Source organism: Bos indicus x Bos taurus, chromosome 13 (genome assembly GCF_003369695.1).
Source record: "Bos indicus x Bos taurus breed Angus x Brahman F1 hybrid chromosome 13, Bos_hybrid_MaternalHap_v2.0, whole genome shotgun sequence".
Taxonomy (NCBI): domain Eukaryota; kingdom Metazoa; phylum Chordata; class Mammalia; order Artiodactyla; family Bovidae; genus Bos; species Bos indicus x Bos taurus.
Window position 1 is genome coordinate 51446683 of NC_040088.1, and position 23589 is coordinate 51470271.

A 23589-nucleotide genomic window follows, 5' to 3' on the forward strand; every position below is an offset into this window, starting at 1 on the left:
GAGAACACCCTTGACATCACAGTTACCCAGACTCTCACTGCTTGGAGCAAAGTGCACTGAAAATGAAGCTTTCACGTAAGAGATGGATAAAGCCTTTGTATAGTATGTGCCGATGGTAATGACATGGATCACAGATTGACTAGTTTGGGTTAATTTAGAAGCTAATTATCAACTCGGTGCAGACTGTGAAAACTAGAAGACCTCCATGGCAGGATTAAAGAAGGTGTTATAACTTTGGCTCACAAACATTTTGGCCCGTGATTGAATCGTAACATGAGCTACAAAGAGGATTAATGTATAGCCTGACAGGCTTCCTGTGCAGATACCACAATCGCAATAGGAAAGGAGTAGGATGTTGACATCTGTCATGGGACATTTGGATGATAAACCTGAGAATCCTTTTTTAAATTATGAATTGTTTAATTATTTTATATTCATTTTTATTTGACTGCGTCAGGTCTTAGTTGCGGCACATGGGATCTTCATTGCGTCACGTTGGGATCATTCCTTGTGGTGCTCAGTTCAGTTCAGTTGCTCAGCCGTGTCCAACTCTTTGCCACCCCATGAACCACAGCACACCAGGCCTCCCTGTCTATCTCAAACTCCCGGAGTTTACCCAAACTCATGTGCTTTGAGTCTGTGATACCTTCCAACCATCTCATCCTCTGTTGTCCCCTTCTCCTGCCTTCAATTTTTCCCAACATCAGGGAGTTTTCAAATGAGTCAGCTCTTCACATCAGGTGGCCAAAGTATTGGAGTTTCAGCTTCAACATCAGTCCTTTCATTGAACACTCAGGATGGATTGGTTGGATCTCCTTGCAGGCCAAGGGACTCTCAAGAGTCTTCTCCAACACCACACTTCAAAAGTATCAATTCTTCAGCGCTCAGCTTTCTTTATAGTCCAACTCTCACATCCATATGTGACTACTGGAAAAACCATAGCCTTGACTAGATGAACCTTTGTTGGCAAAGTAATGTCTCTGCTTTTTAATATGCTGTCTAGATTGGTCATAGCTTTTCTTCCAAGGAGCAAGCATCTTTTAATTTCATGGCTGCAGTCACCATCTGCAGTGATTTTGGAGCCCAAAAAAATAAAGTCAGCCACTGTTTCCATTGTTTCCCCATCTATTTGTCATGAAGTGATGGGGCCAGATGCTATGATCTTAGGTTTCTGAATATTGAGCTTTAAGCCAACTTTTTCACTCTCCTCTTTCACTTTCATCAAGAGGTTCTTTAGTTCTTATTCACTTTCTTCCATAAGAGTGGTATCATCTGCATACCTGAGGTTATTGATATTTCTCCCAGCAATCTTGATTCCGGCTTGTGCTTCATCCAGCCCAGCATTTCTTATGATGTATTTTGCATATAAGTTAAATAAGCAGGGTGACAATATACAGCCTTGATGTACTCCTTTCCTGATTTGGAACCAGTCTGTTGTTCTGTGTCCAGTTCTAACTGTTGCTTCCTGATCTGCATACAGATTTCTCAAAGGCAGGTCAGGTGGTCTGGTATTCCCACATCTTTAAGAATTTCCCACAGTTTATTATGATCCATGCAGTCAAAGGCTTTGGCATAGTCAATAAAGCAGAAATAGATGATTTTCTGGAACTCTCTTGCTTTTTCCATGATCCAGTGGATGTTGGCAATTTGATGTCTGGTTCCTCTGCCTTTTCTAAAACCAGCTTGAACATCTGAAAGTTCATCGTTCACATATTGCTGAAGCCTGGCTTGGAGAATTTTGAGCATTACTTTACTAGCGTGTGAGATGAGTGTAATTGTGTGGTAGTTTGAGCATTCTTTGGCATTGCCTTTCTTTGGTATTGGGATGAAAACTGACCTTTTCCAGTCCTGTGGCCACTGCTGAGTTTTCCAAATTTGTTGGCATATTGAGTGCAGCACTTTCGCAACATCATCTTTAAGGATTTGAAATAGCTCAACTGGAATTCCATCACCTCCACTAGCTTTGTTCATAGTGATGCTTCCTAAGGCCCACTTGACTTCACATTCCAGGGTATCTGGCTCTAGGTGAGTGATAACACCATCATGATTATCTGGGTCATGAAGATTTTTTTTGTACAGTTCTTCTGTGTATTCTTGCCACCTCTTCTTAATGTCTTCTGCTTCTGTTAGGTCCATACCATTTATGTCCTTTATTGTACTCATCTTTGGATGAAATGTTACCTTCGTATCTCTAATTATCTTGAAGAGATCTCTAGTCTTTCGCATTCTATTGTTTTCCTCTCTTTCTTTGCACTGATCACTGAGGAAGGCTTTCTTATCTCTCCTTGCTATTCTTAGGAACTCTGCATTCAAATGGGTATATCTTTCCTTCTCTCCTTTGCTTTTTGCTTCTCTTCCTTTCACAGCTATTTGTAAGGTATCCTCAGACAGCCATTTTGCTTTTTTGCATTTCTTTTTCTTGAGGATGGTCTTGATCCCTGTCTCCTGTGCTATGTCACGAACATCCATCTGTAGTTGTGATGTTCAGACTCTCTAATTTTGGGACTCCGGCTTAGTTGCTCTGAAGCATGTGGGACCTTAGTTTCCTGATCAGAGATCAAGCCCATGTTCTGTGCATTGCAAGGTGGATTCTTAACCGCTGCTGCTGCTGCTGCTAAGTCGCTTCAGTCGTGTCCGACTCTGTGCGACCCCACAGACGGCAGCCCACCAGGCTCTCCCGTCCCTGGGATTCTCCAGGCAAGAATACTGGAGTGGGTTGCCATTTCCTTCTCCAATGCATGAAAGTGAAAACTGAAAGTGAAGTCGCTCAGTCGTGTCCCGTGTCCGACTCTTTGCGACCCCATGGACTGCAGCCTACCAGGCTCCTCTGTCCATGGGAGTTTCCAGGCAAGAGTACTGGAGTGGGTAGCCATTGCTTTCTCCATCTTAACCACTAGACCACCAGTGAACTCCCTAAACCTGAGAATCTTGAAACCCCAGACTCCCCTAAACTCTCTGGGCTGGCAGAAGAAGCTCCCCACCCCTACCCCACAACCCTGGTGAGACAGAAATGCTTCATCTTCCCTAGATTCAGGCAGAGACCTCAAGAGAGACAGATACCTCTCATTATGATGTTTTCCTCCTTAAGCTCTGCCCTCACCTCCATCATTGCCTCCAGACTAATAACCAGGGTTAGGTCACAGCATGGCTTAAGCAAGAAAATACAGCCTGTATTTTATATACCAGACAAATTGCAATAACTACTGGCAGAAGCCAAGGGAGCACATTTGGGAGTGGATCTTGAAAATGCTGTAGTAGACAGGGCAGAATATACAACTGAAGGGGGGGAATTTTTTCATAATGGAGCACTCTCCTGTGATGTGAAATCCAATGGGGCCTGGGTACCATGGCAGGGCACCTGTCACTCATTCTGTGCCACCTGAAAATGCACAGTGCAACAGATGGACAGTTCACTTTGGAATCTGCACCTGTGGGTTCACGTATTGAAAACTGATCTGTATAAGGAACGTCCGCAGATTTTGGTAGCTGCAGGGGTCCTGGAACCAATATCCCTTGGATACTGAAGGACTGCTGTACTGAGACATTCTATGAGGCTCATTGGAAAATCCTTGGCATGATGATACCTACATCCACGGGATCCCCCATCAGCGAGGCATTTTTACACTGGCTTTCTCACCTCTGCCTTACTTTCCCCAGTTTCTCACTCCTGATTCCAGGGATTTACTATTAAACAAACTAGCTGTATAGGAGCTCCTTTCTCAGCTTTACTTTTGGAAATTAAGGAGAAAGTACCTGGCCTGAGATAAAGTATTATTTGGAGAATAGGTTCCTTGGATTGATCTACCAATTTTCAGCATATTGGGGAATATTTCATATTCTTTGCATCTACCCTGCTTTGTTTTCCCAACATCTTCTTGTTGTTGTTCAGTTGGGAAGTCATATCTGACTCTTTGTGACCCCATGGACCGCAGCATACCAGGCTTCCCTGTCCTTCACTATCTCCTGGAGTTTCCTCAAACTCATGTCCATTGAGTCAGTGATGCTATCCAGCATCTCATCCTCTGCTGCCCTCTTCTCTTTTTGCCATCAATCTTTCCCAGCATCAGGGTCTTTTTCAGTGAGTCAGCTTTTCTCATCAGGTAGCCAAATATTGGAGCTTTAGCTTTAGCATCAGTCTTTCCAACATCTTAACTTGGATGCTAAACTCACTGGTTTTTCATTTTTTACTTTTGAATGTGTGCATTTAAGGCTGTACATTTCCCTGCTTTCATTACAGACCAGAGTGACCCCATGGACTGTAGCCCACCAAGCTCTTCTGTCCATGGGATTCTGCAGGCAGAAATACTGCAGTGGGTTGCCATTCCCTTCTCCAGGGGATCTTCCTGACCCAGGGATCTCACCCAGGTCTCCTGCATTGCAGGTGGATTCTTTACCATCTGAGCCACCAGGGAATCCTTCATATTGGAGAACCGACAATTAACAATGTTATGATAGTTTCAGGTGGACATCAAAGGGACTCAGTCATACATATACATATATCCATTCTCCCCCAAATTCCCCTCCCATCCAGGCTGCCAAATAGTATTGAGCAAAGTTCCCTGTGCTATACTGTAGGACCTTGTTGGTCATCCATTTTAAATATAACAGTATATACATGTTGATCCCAAACTCCCTAACTATATCTTCCCCCCATCCTTTTCCCTGACAACCATAAGTTTGTTCTCTAAGTCTGTGATTTGTTTCTGTTTTGTAAATAAGTTTATTGGTATCACTTCTTTTTAGATTCCACATATAAGGGATGTCATACCATATTTCTCCTTCTCTGTCTGACTTACTTCACTCACTATGACAATCTCCAGGTTCATCCACATTGCTGCAAATGGCATTACTTCATTCTTTTTAAAGGCTGAGTAATATTCCATTGTATATATCTATCACGTCTTCTTTATCCATTCCTTTGTTGATGGACTTTTAGGTTGCTTCTGTGTCTTGGCTACTGTAAACAGTACTACATCCCACAATTTGGTGTGTTGGCTTTTTACTGATTTTGTCTAAATATTTTGAAATTTTAAGATGATTCTTTGACCTATGTATTATTACTATTTGAAAGTGTGTTTAAGTGTAGGGGCAATTTTATAGTCTTTCTGTTATTGGTTTCTAGTTTTCCTGGTTTGCAATCAGAGAATAAGATCTGTGTGATATCCATTCTGTAGAATCTGTCAGAACCTGTATAATGGAGTGGAACATGGCCAGTTTTTAGAGGTATTCTGAGTTGGCTTGAGAAGAATGTGTTGTCTTTTTCTGAATTGTGTTGTTCAACCCATTTTTTTTCTCATGTTTTGTCTCCCTGAGAGAAAGATGTGTTGACTGTATCAAATTTGTATACTTTGAAGTTATGTTGCTGTTTAGATTCATAATTTTTATCTGTACCTAGAAAGTTATTATTTTATTTACAATAGCCTACCCTTTATTCTGAAATGATTTTTTTATTTCTAATAATACTTCCTACCTTCGTGTCTGTTTTGTCTGATATTTTTAATTTTTCTTTTGGTTAGTATTTCCTTTGCATATAATTTTACATACTGTTACTTTCATCTTTTCTGTGTCATTTTATTTTACCTAATCTGTGAATTTCTGTCTTTTATCTCTAGTTTACGTATATCTATTTTAATGACTGATATGTTTGCATTTATACCATCTTATTTTGTGCTTTATTTTTAACTTTTTACTTACTTATTTTTACTTACTGTTCTCCACATTCTTTTCCTGTCTTCTGTTGAATGGGTTGATTTTTCTCTATTTTCTTTTCTCCTCCACTGGTTTATGAGTGTTTTTACTTTATAATGGTAGTCTTTTTTTTTTTCAGCTTTATTGAGGTATAATTGACAATGTTGTAATACATTTAAAGTGTACAACGTGATGATTTTTAATATATTTTACACCATGAAAGAATCCTCACAATTGAATTAATTAACACACCCATCACTATGGGGTCGCACAGAGTCGGACACAACTGAAGCGACTTAGCAGCAGCAGCAGCAGCACCTCATATATTACATTGGATGTCTTAACATTTAAACAGTGTAGGGACTTCCTTAGCAGTCCAGTGGTTAAGACTCTGCATTCCAATGTAGGGGGCTTGGTTTTGATTCCTGGTCTGGGAACTAAGATCCCACACAGTGCATGGTGCAGCCAAAAAAATAACACAACACTGTTGTTTAGTTACTCACCTGTGTCCAGCTTTGTGAACCCAGGGACTGCTTCACTCCAGCCTTCCCTATCCTTCACTATCTCCCAGAGCTTGCTCAAACTCATGTCCTTTTTCACCTTCATCAAGAGGCTCTATAGTTCCTCTTTGCTTCTGCGGTAAGGGAGATGTCATCTGCATATCTGAGGTTATTGATATTTCTCCCTGAAATCTTGATTCCAGCTTGTGCTTCATCCAGCCTGGCATTTTGCATGATGTATTCTGCATATAAGTTAAATAAGCAGGGTGACAATATATAGCCTTGATGAAACTCCTTTCCCAGTTTTGAACCAGTCTGTTGTTCCATATCCGGTTCTAACTGCTGCTTCTTGACCTGCATGTAGGTTTCTCAGGAGGCAGGTAAGGTGGTCTGGTATTCCCACATCTTTAAGAATTTTATGCACTTTGTTGTGATCCACACAGTCAAAGGCTTTGGTATAGTCGATGAAGCAGAAGTAGATGTTTATCTGGAATTCTCTTGCTTTTCCTGTGATTAAGTGGATGTTGGCAATTTGATCTCTGGTTCGTCTGCCTTTTCCAAATCCAGCTTGAACATCTGAAAGTTCTTGGTTCATGAACTATTGGAGCCTAGCTTGAAAGATTTTGAGCATTACCTTGGTAGCATGTGAAATGAGTACTTGTGCAGTAGTTTGAACATTCTTTGGCATTGCCTTTCTTTGGGATTTGAATGAAAACTGAAATTTTCCAGTCCTATGGCCACTGTTGAGTTATCCAAATTTGCTGGCATATTGAGTGCAGCAGCACTTTAACAGCATTATTTTTTAGGATTTGAAATAGCTCAGGTGGAATTCCAAAACCTCCACTAACTTTGTTCATAATGATGCTTCCTAAGGCCCACTTGACTTCACATTCCAGGATGTCTGGCTCTAGGTGAGTGATCACACCATCGTGGTTATTTGGGTCATTAAAATCTTCTTTGTATAGTTCTTCTGTGTATTCTTGCCACCTCTTCTTAATATCTTCTGCTTCTGTTAGGTCCTTGCCATTTCTGGTCTTTATTGTGCCCATCTTTGGATGCAATGTTCCCTTGGTATCTCTAATTTTCTTGAGGAGATCTCTAGTCTTTCCCATTCTATTGTTTTCCTTTCTTTTATTTTTTCATTGTTTACTGAGGAAGGCTTTCTTATCTCTCCTTGCTATTCTTTGGAACTCTGCATTCAAATGGGCATATCTTTCCTTCTCCTCTTTGCCTTTCACTTCTCTTCTTTTCATAGCTATTTGTAACACCTCTAAGACAACCGTTTTGCCTTTTTTCATTTCTTTTTCTTCGGGATGTTTTTGATCACTGCCTCCTGTACACTGTCATGAACCTCCGTCCATAGTTCTTCAGGTTCTCTATCAGCTCTAATCCCTTGAATCTATTTCTCACTTCCACTTTATAATCATAGGGATTTGACTTAGGTCATACTTGAATGGTCTACCGGTTTTCCCTATCTTCTTCAATTCAAGTCTGAATTTTGCAATAAGAGGCTCATGATCTGAGCTACAGTCAGCTCCGGGTCTTGTTTTTGCTGACTATATAGAGCTTCTCCATCTTTGGCTGCAAAGAATATAATTAATCTGATTTCAATATTGACCATCTGGTGATGTCCATGTGTAGAGTCATCTCTTGTGTTGTTGGAACATAACATAAAATAAATAGTACATATTTGATGTAACAATATATAAAAGTAGTTACTATTTCTACTGATCTTCTGAATAAGACAAGGAGTTGACATGCTTTAACTCTTATAGCTCCTGTTTTTTTCTTGTTATCATTGTCTGTTACTTTGGTCCAGTCTTGTTTTATTTTGCCCCTTTTGGTTGTATTTTCTGCAATTGTCATCAGCCTAATCTCTGTGACACTAATTCAGATTTTTGCACCTAAATTCTCTTCCTCAGTCTTCCAAAGGTAGTTCTAAGTTCTGCAATGGTTTTTTGGTTTTGTTTTCTGACTGTCATCAGTGGTTTTTTGGTTTTGTTTTCTTACTGTCATCAGCTTGCTTTTCTTCCTAATCCCTTGCTATATTGTCTTTCAATTCTTAATTCTTCTTTGGGTCCTTCTTTCATGGTGCTTACATTATATTTCATTTTTCTGGGGAGTACAAAGTGATCCTTGCTTAAATATTCTGCTGTTTTCTATAGTAAGTCTTTCCAATATGTATTCTTCATTTGCTTTTCTATTGGTTACATTGCTTTTCATTCATCATATATTTTGCAGAACTTTTGCATGATTTTTCTTCTGCTTACTCATCTTTGAAATAAATTATGCCTGTTTCTTTCTGCTACTTGCCAGGAATATTGTGAAAATCTTCGGTAATTCTTCCTTTTTATTTGCTTACTTGTGAAAATTTAGTTTTGCATTAAAGGCTTGCTATGGGATATTTTGGCTGCGCTTTGCTGGAGCGGCCATGAAGAGATATCTCACACCCAAGGTAAGAGAAACCCAAGTAAGACGGTAGGTATTGCAAGAGGGCATCAGAGGGCAAACACACTGAAACCATACTCACAGAAAACTAGTCAATCTAATCACACTAGGACCACAGCCTTGTCTAACTCAATGAAACTAAGCCATGCCCGTGGGGCAACCCATGATGGGCGGGTCATGGTGGAGAGATCTGACAGAATGTGGTCCACTGGAGAAGGGAATGGCAAACCACTTCAGTATTCTTGTCTTGAGAACCCCATGAACAGTATGAAAAGGCAAAATGATAGGACACTGAAAGAGAAACTCCCCAGGTCAGTAGGTGCCCAATATGCTACTGGAGATCAGTGGAGAAATAACTCCAGAAAGAATGAAGGGATGCAGCCAAAGCAGAAAGAATACCCAGCTGTGGATGTGACTGGTGATAGAAGCAAGGGCTGATGCTGTAAAGAGCAATATTGCATAGGAACCTGGAATGTCAGGTCCATGAATCAAGGTAAATTGGAAGTGGTCAAACAAGAGATGGCAAGAGTAACTGTCGACATTCTAGGAATCAGCTAACTGAAATGGACTGGAATGGGTGAATTTAACTCAGATGACCATTATATCTACTGCTATGGGCAGGATTCCCTCAGAAGAAATGGAGTAGCCATCATGGTCAACAAAAGAGTCCGAAATGCAGTACTTGGATGCAATCTCAAAAACGACAGAATGATCTCTGTTCGACTCCAAGGCAAACCATTCAATATCACAGTAATCCAAGTCTATGCCCCAACCAGTAATGCTGAAGAAGCTGAAGTTGAACAGTTCTATGAAGACCTACAAGACCTTTTAGAACTAACATCCAAAAAAGATGTCCTTTTCATTATAGGGGACTGGAATGCAAAAGTAGGAAGTCAAGAAACAAATGGAGTAACAGGCAAATTTGGCCTTGGAATACGGAATGAAGCAGGGCAAAGACCAATAGAGTTTTGCCAAGAAAATGCACTGGTCATAACAAACACCCTCTTCCAACAACACAAGAGAAGACTCTATACATGGAAATCACCAGATGGTCAACACCGAAATCAGATTGATTATATTCTTTGCAGCCAAAGATGGAGAAGCTCTATACAGTCAGCAAAAACAAGACCATGAGCTGACTGTGGCTCAGACCATGAACTCCTTATTGCCAAATTCAGGCTTAAACTGAAGAAAGTAGGGAAAACCACTAGACCATTCAGGTATGACCTACATCAAATCCCTTATGATTATACAGTGGAAGTGAGAAATAGATTTAAGGACCTAGATCTGATAGATAGAGTGCCTGATGAACTATGGAATGAGGTTCATGACATTGTACAGGAGACAGGGATCAAGACCATCCCCATAGAAAAGAAATGCAAAAAAACAAAATGGCTGTCTTGGGAGGCCTTACAAATAGCTATGAAAAGAAGAGAAGCCAAAAGCAAAGGAGAAAAGGAAAGATATAAACATCTGAATGCAGAGTTCCAAAGAATAGCAAGAAGAGATAAGAAAGCCTTTTCAGCAATTAATACAAAGAAATAGAGGAAAACAACAGAATGGAAAAGACTAGGGATCTCTTCAAGAAAATCAGAGATACCAAGGGAACATTTCATGCAAAGATGGGCTTGATAAAGGACAGAAATGGTATGGACCTAACAGAAGCAGAAGACATTAAGAAGAGGTGGCAAGAATACACAGAAGAACTGTACAAAAAAGATCTTCACAACCCAGATAATCACAATGGTGTGATCACTGACCTAGAGCCAGACATCCTGGAATGTGAAGTCAAGTGGGCCTTAGAAAGCATCACTACGAACAAAGCTAGTGGAGGTGATGGAATTCCAGTTGAGCTATTCCAAATCCTGAAAGATGATGCTGTGAAAGTGCTGCACTCAATATGCCAGCAAATTTGGAAAACTCAGCAGTGGCCACAGGACTGGAAAAGGTCAGTTTTCATCCCAATCCCAAAGAAAGGCAATGCCAAAGAATGCTCAAACTACTGCACAATTGCACTCATCTCACACGCTAGTAAAGTAATGCTCAAAATTCTCCAAGCCAGGCTTCAACAATACGTGAACCATGAACTTCCAGATGTTCAAGCTGGTTTTAGAAAAGGCAGAGGAACCAGACATCAAATTGCCAACATCCACTGGATCATGGAAAAAGCAAGAGAGTTCCAGAAAAGCATCTATTTCTGCTTTATTGACTATGCCAAAGCCTTTGACTGTGTGGATCACAATAAACTGTGGAAAATTCTGAAAGAGATGGGAATACCAACCACCTGACCTGCCTCTTGGGAAATTTGTATGCAGGTCAGGAAGCAACAGTTAGAACTGGACATGGAACAACAGACCGGTTCCAAATCGGGAAAGGAGTACGTCAAGGCTGTATATTGTCACCCTGTTTATTTAACTTATATGCAGAGTACATCATAAGAAACGCTGGACTGGAAGAAACACAAGCTGGAATCAAGATTGCCGGGAGAAATATCAATAACCTCAGATATGCAGATGACACCACCCTTATGGCAGACAGTGAAGAGGAACTAAAAAGCCTCTTGATGAAAGTGAAAGTGGAGAGTGAAAAAGTTGGCTTAAAGCTCAACATTCAGAAAATGAAGATCATGGCATCCGGTCCCACCTCTTCATGGGAAATAGATGGGGAAACAGTGGAAACAGTGTCAGACTTTATTTTTCTGGACTCCAAAATCACTACAGATGGTGACTGCAGCCATGAAATTAAAAGATACTTACTCCTTGGAAGGAAAGTTATGACCAACCTAGATAGCATATTCAAAAGCAGAGACATTACTTTGCCAACAAAGATTCGTCTAGTCAAGGCTATGGTTTTTCCTGTGGTCATGTATGGATGTGAGAGTTGGACTGTGAAGAAGGCTGAGGGCTGAAGAATTGATGCTTTTGAACTGTGGTGTTGGAGAAGACTCTTGAGAGTCCCTTGGACTGCAAGGAGATCCAACCAGTCCATTCTGAAGGAGATCAGCCCTGGGATTTCTTTGGAAGGAATGAAAGCTGAAACTCCAGTACTTTGGCCACCTCATACGAAGAGTTAACTCATTGGAAAAGACTCTGATGCTGGAAGGGATTGGGGGCAGGAGGAGAAGGGGACAACAGAGGTTAAGATGGCTGAATGGCATCACTGACTAGATGGACGTGAGTCTGAGTGAACTCCGGGAGTTGGTGATGGACAGGGAGGCCTGGCGTGCTGCGATTCATGGGGTCGCAAAGAGTCGGACACGACTGAGCAACTGATACGATCTGATCTGATGGGATATTTTTGTTTCATTATTTATCTGCTTGTAGTTTAGGTTGTATGGAATGTAGAGGTAGGGAAGAGAAACTGAGGACAGGAATATGACTGGTTTGGCACATATAACATCCACCCTCCAATTCTGTTGAAACTCCTGGAGTTCTACCCAGCTTTACAAACTCTGAAATTAGGCAGGATAATCAGTGTTTCAAGAACCATTTATTTATTGAACATTCATTTTTCTTTAGTAAAGTGATTTTAATCATTAGTGAGAAAATTCTTTTTTATCATCTCTTTAAGATTAGCTCTACTTAGGGACTTCTGGTGGTCCAGTGGTTAAGACTTCACCTTCCAATGCAGGGGGTGTGGGTTTCATCCCTGGTTAAGGAGCTAAGATACCACTTGCCTCATGGACAAAAAGCCATAAACATAAAACAGAAGCAATATTGCAACAAATTCAATAAAGACTTTAAAAAAAGATTATCACTGACTCTAGGTCATCATTCCTAGATGTAATGACTAGAAAGCTGTGTTCAATGCAAGCAGAAATACTGGTCACCATCTCTCTTTTAACTCAGTAGCCCTGGTCAACCCCACTGTTGGCTGCTTATTTTTGTTGGGTCCTACTCCCAGCCTTTCTTTGTCTAAACTGAGTACTAGTAGAACCTTCAAAACCTTCTCCATTTCTTTTCTATAAATGTAAGTCATAAATAGGGGAGCTGAGTCTTGAACTTAGTATTCTTGTCCAATTAGTTCATCTTTAGCAGGCATTCTTGGGGACTCATGGAATGGGATTGTGGCCATTTTATAGTTTCAGGATAAATGCAGAGTTTCATCTCTCTTTTTTTGGTCCTTTATGACCTTTTACTGGAGAAGGGAATGGCAATCCATTTCAGTATTCTTGCTGGAGAATTCCATGGACAGAGGAGCCTGGCCACTTACAGTCCATAGGGTCGCAAAGAGTTGGACACAACTGAGTGACTAACATGCAGACACACACATGACCTTTTAAGTGGATTTCAGGGAAATAATTTTTAGAAGTTTAGATACTTTTCATATTAAATTCTATTTTTTACTGTGAATAATAACTTTTGGGGAGTAGTTTTAGTTGTACTACAAATTGCTTTATATATATATATATATATATATAACCTAAATGTCATTTGTATATCATCCTAAGTATTCTTATCTTTAAAGTTAAAATGACTTTATATATGGAATTGCTTTGATATTTAAAATATTCAATTAGTAATAGGAAAAATCTACAATAAAATATATTTGAAAATATAGCTCCCTCCACAAGGTTGTTGACTTCTTGAAGTTATTTCTACTTTTATTTATATCCTCGGATTTGTCAAAAATATATAGCCTTGCTGTCCTTATGAATTCCCTCCCCCAAGGAGTAGTTTAATATTTATGAATCTGCCATTGTCCTGCAGTCCTCACAAATCTCTAAAATTACTAAAACCAATCAAGCAGCCTGAAGACATCAGAAACCATCTTTTCTAGACAGGGAGATAAAAATGTCACCCAAATGAAGGAAAAATTCTTTGCCACATCAATTTTCCGTGTTTCTCAAGGCACTCTTTCTTTCCCTTCTATTGAAAGTTTCCATTTGTGTATTCCAGTAGATGTAATAGACACTTGATAGTTGGGATTTTTCATGAATCCTCAAATCCATGCAGAGAAAAATACTTAAAACCCTACACCCCAAAATGAGAAACAACTTCCAGAAAGATTTTCAATGACTGGGACATTTTTTATAAATCAAAACTCCCCCATCATTTTTATAAGTTATTTGATGAACGTAAAGGCACTTGTAATGATGAATTAAAAAATAACAAAGGCAAAGCTGGGTAAACTGGGAGAGGAAGATAGGTTCATGCACCAGCCTGGGCTTCTGCAACTCACCTTGAGTTTCTAAGGGTTCGGATCTTTGGGGCTGCTGATCAAATCTGTGACTGTTGTCACCAAATGTACATACTCCCAGTTTTGGTTCTGTGGCTGATAATATTTAAGGAATCATGTTTTTGTCAGGTTCTTTGATCTCTCAAGGATAAGCAAGATAATTCATATTTTACCAACCAAAGTCTTCAATTACAAACCTGGTGGTAAATATCCCTATTGTCAAATTTTAACCCTTGGTTCAGAATTCCCATTGCAAATTTACACTTGGTTTTCCAATTAAAATGGGCTTTTGTGAGTCCCCTGCTGACAACCATTGGCTTGATAAAAAGTAACTTCATTTGCAGCAAGGGTGTTTAGGGAGCCCAGTGCAAGGCTGACTCTTCTGCTGTTGCCTTGAGCCCAGCTGTGCTGAAATATTAAACTTTAGTAAATTAGGTGAAATTGCAGCTTCCTGGCTGATACAATAATGCCCTTTACTTTTTTTCTGCAAGCCATCTTCAGTGTGAGCTGTCTGCACAATTCTGCTCTAAGAGAAAGAAAATTCAGACTATCTTCCAAATCCAGACAACTTTTCCATTTTCAAGTTAATTGTGCCCTATTGTACTTATCTAATAATGCATGAACTTTCAAACACATATAATTGGATTATTATTCTAGCACTATCTGAAGATGGCATTATTTTATCATGTCATCCTCAGATAAGCAGCTAGATCCCTGAAGACCCCTAAGATATCAGTCTTAAGTCACAGTAGCAACTTTTTCTTTATTGATCGAACATATTTTAACAGCAATAGCGTTCTATGGAAGGAAATCCTGTTTCTATTAATAGTCACATTTATCTTCAGATTTTTTTCTTTTTCTCTTTAAGAAAAGCATGAATTCTGAGGTGTTTTATATGTTGACCATTTATCGATCAACTATTATGTGGAAAGTTCTGGTGTGTTTTCACCCAAGCATTTTTAGTTGGAGTAAATGCAGAATTAGTAGAAAGGAAGTAGGCAGCCTTGCATTTCTCTTCTTGATACATGTTGTGATTTCTCCTGTGATGAAATCACTGGCGACAGCTTTATTGAGCTGTCTGAGCTACTGGCTTCTTAGAGGCTCTCACATTGGTTTTTCAGGTTAAGACCTTATGCCTCTAGGAGAGTCCAGTTGAAATATATTTTTTGTTTTTTGGGAAAGTTAATGCACTAAAACCTATGAAAGCACTTTTATCAAGGTCTTCACAGGATTGTAGAGGTCAAGAGTTGCTGTTGGGAAAAATCTCAAATATATATAGAAGCAGACTGAATATTCCATTGAGCCCCTGTATAACCACTACGGGGTTTAGGGTTTATAGATGTTCTTCGAGTTCAAAGTCAGGGCAGCCTGAACAGGAGGGGAGTTTGGAGGAGAACTGGATACATGTATATGTATGGCTGTCCACCTGAAACTATCACAACATTGTTAATTGGCTATACTCCAATACAAAATAAAAAGTTGAAAAAAGAGAGAGTTCGGCATCAGGAGCAAAACCCAGGGAGGTTGCAAAGTACGGCTTGGGGCCACGTGAAGACAGGATAGTTTAGGGTCTAAAAAGTAATTAATGGTCTACCCTTAATAAATAACCGGGAAACCATACTATCTCACATTGTCAGGAGTTCACTCTTTTCTGCTGCTGCAGCTGCTAGGTCGCTTCAGTAGTGTCCGACTCTGCGCGACCCCATAGAGGGCAGCCCACCAGGCTCCTCTGTCCCTGGGGTTCTCCAGGCAAGAAGAACACTGGAGTGGGTTGCCATTTCCTTCTCCAACGCATGAAAGTGAAAAGTGAAAGTGAAGTCGCTTAGTCGTGCCTGACTCTTAGTGACCCCATGGACTGCAGCCCACCAGTCTCCTCCGTCCATGGGATTTTCCAGGCAAGAGTACTGGAGTGGGGTGCCATTGCCTTCTCCATCACTCTTTTCTAGTACACGATATACTAACTAATCAATGACATGCTAACCAGTATGATCCAGCCCAATATTAATTACAGCGGGAATCTGCCAACTTTTTCTGAAAAAGGCCAGATAGCCAATAGTTTAGGCTCTGTGGGCCGTGTGATCTTTGGGTCCACGACTCAGTTTTGCCTTTGAAGCGCAAAAGCGGTCCTAGATCCATGCAGTCACACACACATAATACAGAGGAATGGACAAAAAGAATGAAACTTCACAAAAACGGGCCGGGGAAGAAATTGGCCTGCGGTCGGTAGTTTGCCGGATCCCTAAAGATTGCCTGGTCCCTGGAAATCCATTCGCCGTGCATCTGAATCTGCCTTCAAACACCTGGAGGCTCCTCTCAAGTGCCCAGCAGCCTCTCCGCGTGGGACGATCCCGCAGAGCGACTACAGTTTGCAAAGTTTTTGAAGTGGGCCCTTTCCTGTCTCCTCTTCTGCCTCTCGGAACCGCAGCCCTCCTCCGCAGGGGCGCAGAGCCAAGTGCGGTCAGCCCGAGTGGGCTGCGTGGGCATCGGGGAAGAGCGTACGACCGCTCGGGGGCAGGTGAGGGCGCACAAAAGTTGGAGCCCAATCAGCGAGGCGTCCAGCTCCCGAGCCCCAACCTTCAGGTGACCCCGCGCGGCGGCGGCAGAAGCAGCGGCGGCAGCGGAGGCGACCAGCGCCCGCAGCAGCTCGGAGCGCCTTCGGGAGAAGAGGCGAGCCGAGCGCCGCTTCACCGCCAGCCAAGCGCCGGACGCCGACAGCGATCCGGGCTGGGAGGGAGCCGGGGGCGAGCTGGGACGTGGCTGCCACCTCCGCCCGCAGACGCCGGGCGGGCCCGGCCGGTGGCGCCTGAGAGTGCGGGCCCGCGGCGCGCGCCCCCGCCTCCCCTCCGCGCCGCCCTGAACGCTGGAGGTGTGTGTGGCTGCGGCGGCAGCGGCTGCGGCGGCAGCAGCAGGAGCTGCGAGTCGGGGCCGCCCGGGCTGTGCTTCGCCGGGGCAGCAGCGGCGGTGGCTGCGACCGCGCCGGTGGTTCAGGATGCGGCCGGGGGGCGCACTGTTCGCCCTGCTCGCCAGCCTGCTGCTGCTGCTGCTGCTTCGCCTGCTCTGGTGCTGGACCGACGCGCCCGCCCGTTCCAGGTACCCACTCGCCCGCCGCGCTCGGGCCGCCCCGCGTGCCGCGCACCTGGGGACCCTAGCCGCTCCGCCACTCCTCTCGGGTGCGCAGACTTTGGCCGGCTGCGAGGACTAGTCGACGGGCAGCGGCGGCCTGGGGGTGGGGTGGGACGGGGGAGTCCGGGAGGCAGCGCCGGATGAGTGGGAGGTGTCGCAGGGGCGACCCTAGCACCGACTGGACACCGACTAGGGCGGAGGGGAACCGGCCTGGGTGGCGAGGGAGCTGCGGAGCCGGACTTGCCGTCGGGTCACCCGAGCTCTCCCTTCTTTCTCTTCCTTCCCGCCCTGAGCCGCTTCAAACTCCGGGGTTGGGAAGCTGCGCCGCGCGAGCCAGGGTTCGCTAGGATGCCCTGGCCGCCTGGCTGCGAGCGCGATGCTGAGCCCGGCTGCCAACTGCTCCTCAACTTAGTTTTCTTCACGGTTGTGCAGGTTCTTGGTGGAAGAAAGCAGGGAGGCCACCCACAGCAGCCCCGCTGCTCCAAGGAAGCTCCGGAGCTCGGCGACCCTGCCCCCGCGCACGGGGAACAGGTATCCGCGGCTCGGGGATGGGGCGCGGCTGCACCCGCAGGACTCGCTTGGGAGTTGTCTGCTTGGGACCACACGATTGTGTGGATTTGTGTGTGTGTGTGTGTGAGAGAGAGAGAGAGAGACAGAGAGAGAAAGGATGCGTGTGCATACACGCGCGTGTAACTATCACACTCGCTCGACCTCCCCTGTAAAGCCTGTCCCTCCGTGTGGATGTTCATCGAACCAAGGGAGATATGAAAACAGCTGCACTTTTAAAAATGGGTGCCGAGTTCCCCTCGCGATAATGGTGTGTCGAAAACCCGGAGAAGCAGCTCAACCTGTGTGTTGAAGGATTTGGTTGGTTTGCTTTCTGTCTTCCTTTCAAGTGCACGGGTGTGAGATTCACGTTTGGGAGCACAGAATTCTGTGCTCACTGTTGGGAATGTTTTTGTCCTTAGTGAATGGAGACTTTTTTTTTTAAACCCCTTTGGACTCTCAGAAGTATATATCCATGTGCAATGATTATTTGAATTTTATCGGGTTTTTTTTTTTTTGCCTATTATAAAAGTAATCCATTCTTAGTGCAGATAGTTAGATGATATGAGAAATGTATTTAAAAATATTCACTCAGAGTTCCACCATACAGAGATCACATTAAGGTTTTGGTCTATATTCTTCTAGTAGTTTTTCTCATGTACACACGTTTTTGAAATATACTTAAGATTGTATATTGTATTTTGTTCTGCCTTTTTTCCCTAAAAAATCATATACATATGCATGTCATTTATTTTTTTGCAAAGCATTGCTTTTAATTGTTGCGTAATTTATCATATGAATGTGCCATAATCTGTTTTTTAGTCATTTAGATTGGTTTCTGTTTTGTTGGCTATTAATAATTCTATGAAGTACATCCCTGTATGTAAATCTATATATTCATTTTCAGTTCTTCAGGATGGACTGATACAAGCTGAATGATTGGGTCATTTAGTATGTGCATTTTAAGTTCTAAATATTAATACATTTGGCCAGTTGCTTCCTGGATGAGTTGAATCAGTTTACATTTTCACCAGCAGACTCTCCTGCTTTGAGCCTCAGCCTTGCTAGTAATTTGGGGGCAATTTTGTATACTGTCTCTTTTCGTCTGTGTATCTCTTTTGAATGCCTTTTCCTCTATGTATGTTTCTGTATGTCCTTGCCTCCCAGACCATCTTAATCTTCTGATTAGGTGACTTAAGGTTTCCCTGTGGGCTTTGCAGGCAGCGCTAGTGGTAAAGAACCTGCTTGCCAATGCAGGAGACATAAGAGTTGCAGGTTTGGTCCCTGGGTTGGGAAGGTCTCCTGGAGGCAGGCATGGCAACCCACCCCAGTATTCTTGCCTGGAGAATCCCATGGACAGAGGAACCAAAGGGCTACGGTCCATAGGGTTGCAAAGCGTTGGATTCAACCTAAGTGACTTAGCACAGACGCCAGCACTTGCAAGGTTCCCATGTAGTTCTGCATGAGCATCAGAAGGGTCTGGGGAGCCAGGAAGAAATTTTTGAATTGCAGAAAGAAATTTTTGAATTGCACTGTTTCCTGCAATCCTCCTATTGGAATTTCACAGCATATCAGAGGCACCAAAAAATCCTGGAGTAACAAAGCTTTAGAGAAAAATATTGGCCTTTAGTTTTATTTGTTGGAGGGTTGCATATTATAGGTAGCAGTTTTCCAGTGAATTGGGGAGCATTTTCCGAGTCCTATTAGAGTTATATATTCTGGCATTGTCCCTTGAGATAAGTTAGAAAGAATGTACTAATTAAGTCATCTGGTCATAGCCCTTTTTTGAGGTAATTCTTTGATGAATTTTTCAGCTTCTGTTGAAGTACTTCTTTTCTGTCTGGCATACTTCTTGAGCTAATATAGGTAATTCATATTTTTTTCGGAATGTGGTCCATTCTATTAAAATTTTAAAATTGGTACCAATCTGTTGTATTTTTAAAAACCTGTCTTTTGATCTGTTTTATATCATCTTTATCACTTATGATTCATTATTTATGTGGCAGGGATACAAATTTTAATCCATACTACTTGGTTATGTAGAGAAATTGTAATTTCTTGATTTTTTTCTGTAGCTGATCAGATCTTCTCCCATGAACCCCAACTGTAGGTAATATGTATAAGTAATAATATAATACTACTAAAAGCAATCAGGATAGCCAGCACTTATTGAACCCTTATTATAGACACTGATCTAAGTATTGCTTGGCCAATAAATTTGTTTGTGTTGGAAAACATAAACAAACTTTTTGGCCAATCCAGTACTTTATATTTATAGCTCACTTAATCTTTAAAAAAATGCTGAGAAAAACTCTTATAATCCCTATTTTATAGATAAGTGCCGACTTAAAAAAATGCACAATGTGAGAGTTGCAACTTAAGCTTTATTTGGGGCAATACGAGGACTGCAGCCCAAGAGACAGCACCTCAGATTGCTCTGAGAAACTGCTTCAAAGAGATGGGGGGCGGGGGAGGACAGTATATATGTGATCTTGGTAAAGGGGGAGTACATGCAATCAAGCACATTTATTTTTTAGAAGGTTTCTGCTGGTCCCATGAAGCTTCTGCTAGTCATGAGAAACAGTTGTCACCATCAAGGATTAGTGTTTTTATAGATATAAAAAGTACTCTGTGCTTCCAGGAAACTGGCAGGACAGGTCTTCAAACAGTTAGATATTCTCAAGAGCTGATTTTAAGAACCCAAGATGTAAGAATTGGGCTCATAAAATCAGCTCTTGAGAATATCTAACTGTTTGAAGACCTGTCCTGCCAGTTTCCTGGAAGCATAGAGTGCCTCATTCCTGCTCTCCACCCTAAACTCCTTCAGGGTGTATTGGAGGTCACCAGCTCCTGCAGCACATGATTTAATCCTTGTAGAGGTAGGTGGCAAGCACCCAGGGCAAATGCCAATTTGTGGTCAACATGAGGAAACTGAGGTGCAGGGAGACAGAATAAACAGCCCAAATTCAGAGTTGACAAACTGGACCCAGGAGTCATATCCAGGCCATGTGGATCCAGACCCCTACACTTAATCACCCTGCTGTGTAGTCTTTCACGGGTGCTGGGCAAGATAGAGTGTGTGTGTGTGTGTGTGTGTGTGTGTGTGTGTGTGTCCAGGTTAAAGCTTAGTCAGGTGTGCCAACTTAAGCAACTCTTTCTGGTATGATTATTCTCTTTGGGAGCAAACTCAGATTATTTTCACTAACCTTTCTTCTCATTTTAAACTGTTTATTTGATTATTTTCTTTATTTGGCTACACTGGCTCTGATTGCAGAATGTGCGATCTTTAGTTGCAGCATGTGGGATCTAGTTCTGTGACTAGGGATGGAATCCAGGCATGTTGCATTGGAAGCTCGGAGTCTTAGCTACCGGACCACTAGGGAAGTCCCTTCACCATCTCTTGTTACTTTAAGATGGTACCCTGATCTAAGGGGGAGAGGGCTTCCCTGATAGGTTAGTTGGTAAAGAATCTGCCTGTAATGCAGGAAACCCTGGTTCAATTCCTGGGTCAGAAAGATCCTCTAAAAAAGGGATAGGCTGCCCACTCCAGTGTTCTTGGGCTTCCTTGGTGGCTCAGCTGGTAAAGAATCTACCTGTAATATGGGAGACCTGGGTTTGCTCCCTGGGTTGGGAAGATCCCCTGGAGAAGGAAAAGGCTACCCACTTCGGTATTCTGGCCTGGAGAATTCCATGGACTGTATAGTGCATGGGGTCACAAAAAGTCAGACATGACTGAGTGACTTTCAGAAAAAAGTGGGGGGGAGATGGGCCGAGGTGGTGTGGTGGTAGAGTTAAGAGGGGGGTTTCATGATCAGGGTATCCTTTGACTCCTTTGTTCTCCAAGGGGATGTTGTCCATTTCCCATCTGTTGGCAGAGTACTCTGATGATAGCCTGTGATGAAAGCTGCAGTTCGTGGTTCATTCTTTTCAGGCATTCCACCTGTTGGTACTCTCCACTGTCTTGGCTTCACCTGAGCTCCTATGAATGCTACATTTCAGGGATCCAGTGAAGATTCTCTTTTAGTTCCATCCTCAGTTGTACTGTGCAACGTTTGCTATGATGCTGCCTCACCCAGCTCTGGCTGGCTAGCTCCAGCCAGTCTCCCCACTATTTGAGGGCCCATCTGGAGAAGGAAATGGCAACCCACTCCAGTATTCTTGCCTGGAGAATGCCATGGACAGAGGAGCCTGGCAGGCTACAGTCTATGGGGTTGCAAGAGTCGGACACGACTTAGCAACTAAACCACTACCACCTAAACATACAAGGACCAAAGTTGGCTCAGGAAAAACTAAGTATCAGGATCTACCTCTTCTTGCCCCACAAAGTGGATGTGACCCTATTTTAATTTCAGGATGGAAGAGTGCCAAAGAAGTGATCTATTCCAGAGTCCTAATTAGGGGAGGAGACAAAGCTCTATCTACCCTTCTTGTTACTCTCCCCTTTCTCTCTCCAAGCCAAGCCTCTCTTTTTCCTTTCTTTCTCCTCTTTCCATCATTGCTGTAGGCTGGAAAGTGCTGTCTTCCCCAACATTGTATTGTCTTTCTCTTTTCCTGATGCATACCTCCAGGTCTGTCTCAAACCTAAGCTCAAGGGTGAATTGTGGGGACTGGGAGTTAAAAAAAAATTGGGAAAGCTCCAGGAGCTGAGTCTTCCAGGTAAGGTAGTTAATATCTAAAAAGACATAATGGGAGGAATGTAGGAAATCTTTTCTTGGGACTATGCTGCTACTGCTAAGTCGCTTCAGTTGTGTCCGACTCTGCGCAACCCCATAGACGGCAGCCCATTAGGCTTTCCCGTCCCTGGGATTCTCCAGGCAAGAAGACTGGAGTGGGTTGCCATTTCCTTCTCCAATGCATGAAAGTGAAAAGTGAAAATGAAGTTGCTCAGTCGTGTCTGACTCTTCACAACCCCATGGACTGCAGCCTACCAGGCTCCTCTGTCCATGGGATTTTCTAGGCAAAAGTACTGGAATGGGGTGCCATTGCCTTCTCTGAATATGTGTCTACATACTCCCTATCCATAAATCTAACAACTTGGTGATTGCTTATAATGGACCTCACTTGTGCAGCATTGGATAAATGTAGATTTTTATTTAATGGCATAATTCTCACCAATTCACATAATTTTTTTTCTGAGTTATGATGTCTAGTGATTCATTTATTGATTTCTGTATATAACTAGGGATGAAATACAAATCCTATTTTGTGCAAAGCTGAATATTACCTTATTCGTTCTCTTTTTATCCTTTCAGGAAAAAATCTATATCTCTTTGTAGTCCCCCAAAGAGTGTTTCAAAATAGCTAGGGAAAAGTCATGTCAAAGTCAGAAAGACAAAGGAGAAAAATACACTAATAATTTTCAAAATATGACCCTATCACAATGGATTGTTTCTCTTTCTAATAAACTTTGTCAGTATGTGTCATTGGTTTGTTTGTTTGTTTAGACAACCAGCTCTTGGATTTATTTCTCAATTCTGATCTATTTCCATGTTCTGTTTCCTTTGTGGAGTTTTGTTTTCTTTGTGTTATTTTTATCTTTTAAAATATCATTCCTTTCTTTCCCCCAATTTACTATTTTGAAATGAATGCTTAATTTATAGATCTTTCCTTTTTTCTTTGTAACAAACATATTTGCTACTATGAATTTTCCTTTGAATGCAGCTTTGCATCTGTTCTTTAAGTTTGGATCCTTACTGTTTAGGTTTTTAAAACTATATTCTAAATTGTTTCTAGTTACATTAGAACATTTAAATTTTACCTCCATAGTTATTTAGGAGAGTACTCTCCCCCGCCCCTCCACCCTACCTCACCGCCCAGAGGAGCAATTTTAACTTCCTTCAAGAACTTTTCCTTTGAATTCACAATTTGGCTGTTTGGTGCAAAAACCCTGTTAACCTGTCTTTTGGGAGAGTACTTTTACATTTCCAAGTGATTGGAATTTTTTTCTTAAATATTAATTTAATATGTGTTCTTAAATAATATTAGTTTCATTTTTGATTATGAAAGAAGCCAAATAAAACCCTGCCATAATATTATAAGTGAGCTCCCAAATATTCAATCATTAGGAATGAGAGATTGGATTATTGTGACATTGATGACATGGCCA

At 42.2% G+C, this 23589-nt stretch overlaps 1 protein-coding gene across 1 annotated transcript in view; it reads left to right on the plus strand.

Annotated features, from left to right (window-relative positions):
- Positions 1-16434: 16434 nt before the first annotated feature.
- Positions 16435-23589, plus strand: part of ST8SIA6 (ST8 alpha-N-acetyl-neuraminide alpha-2,8-sialyltransferase 6) — a 163678-nt gene continuing 156523 nt past the window's right edge. The window contains exons 1-2 of the mRNA XM_027559842.1: positions 16435-16904; positions 17370-17468. Of these exons, the coding sequence (XP_027415643.1) occupies positions 16804-16904; positions 17370-17468 (200 nt within the window). The 5' untranslated portion in view covers positions 16435-16803. The remainder of the gene's footprint in view (positions 16905-17369; positions 17469-23589) is intronic.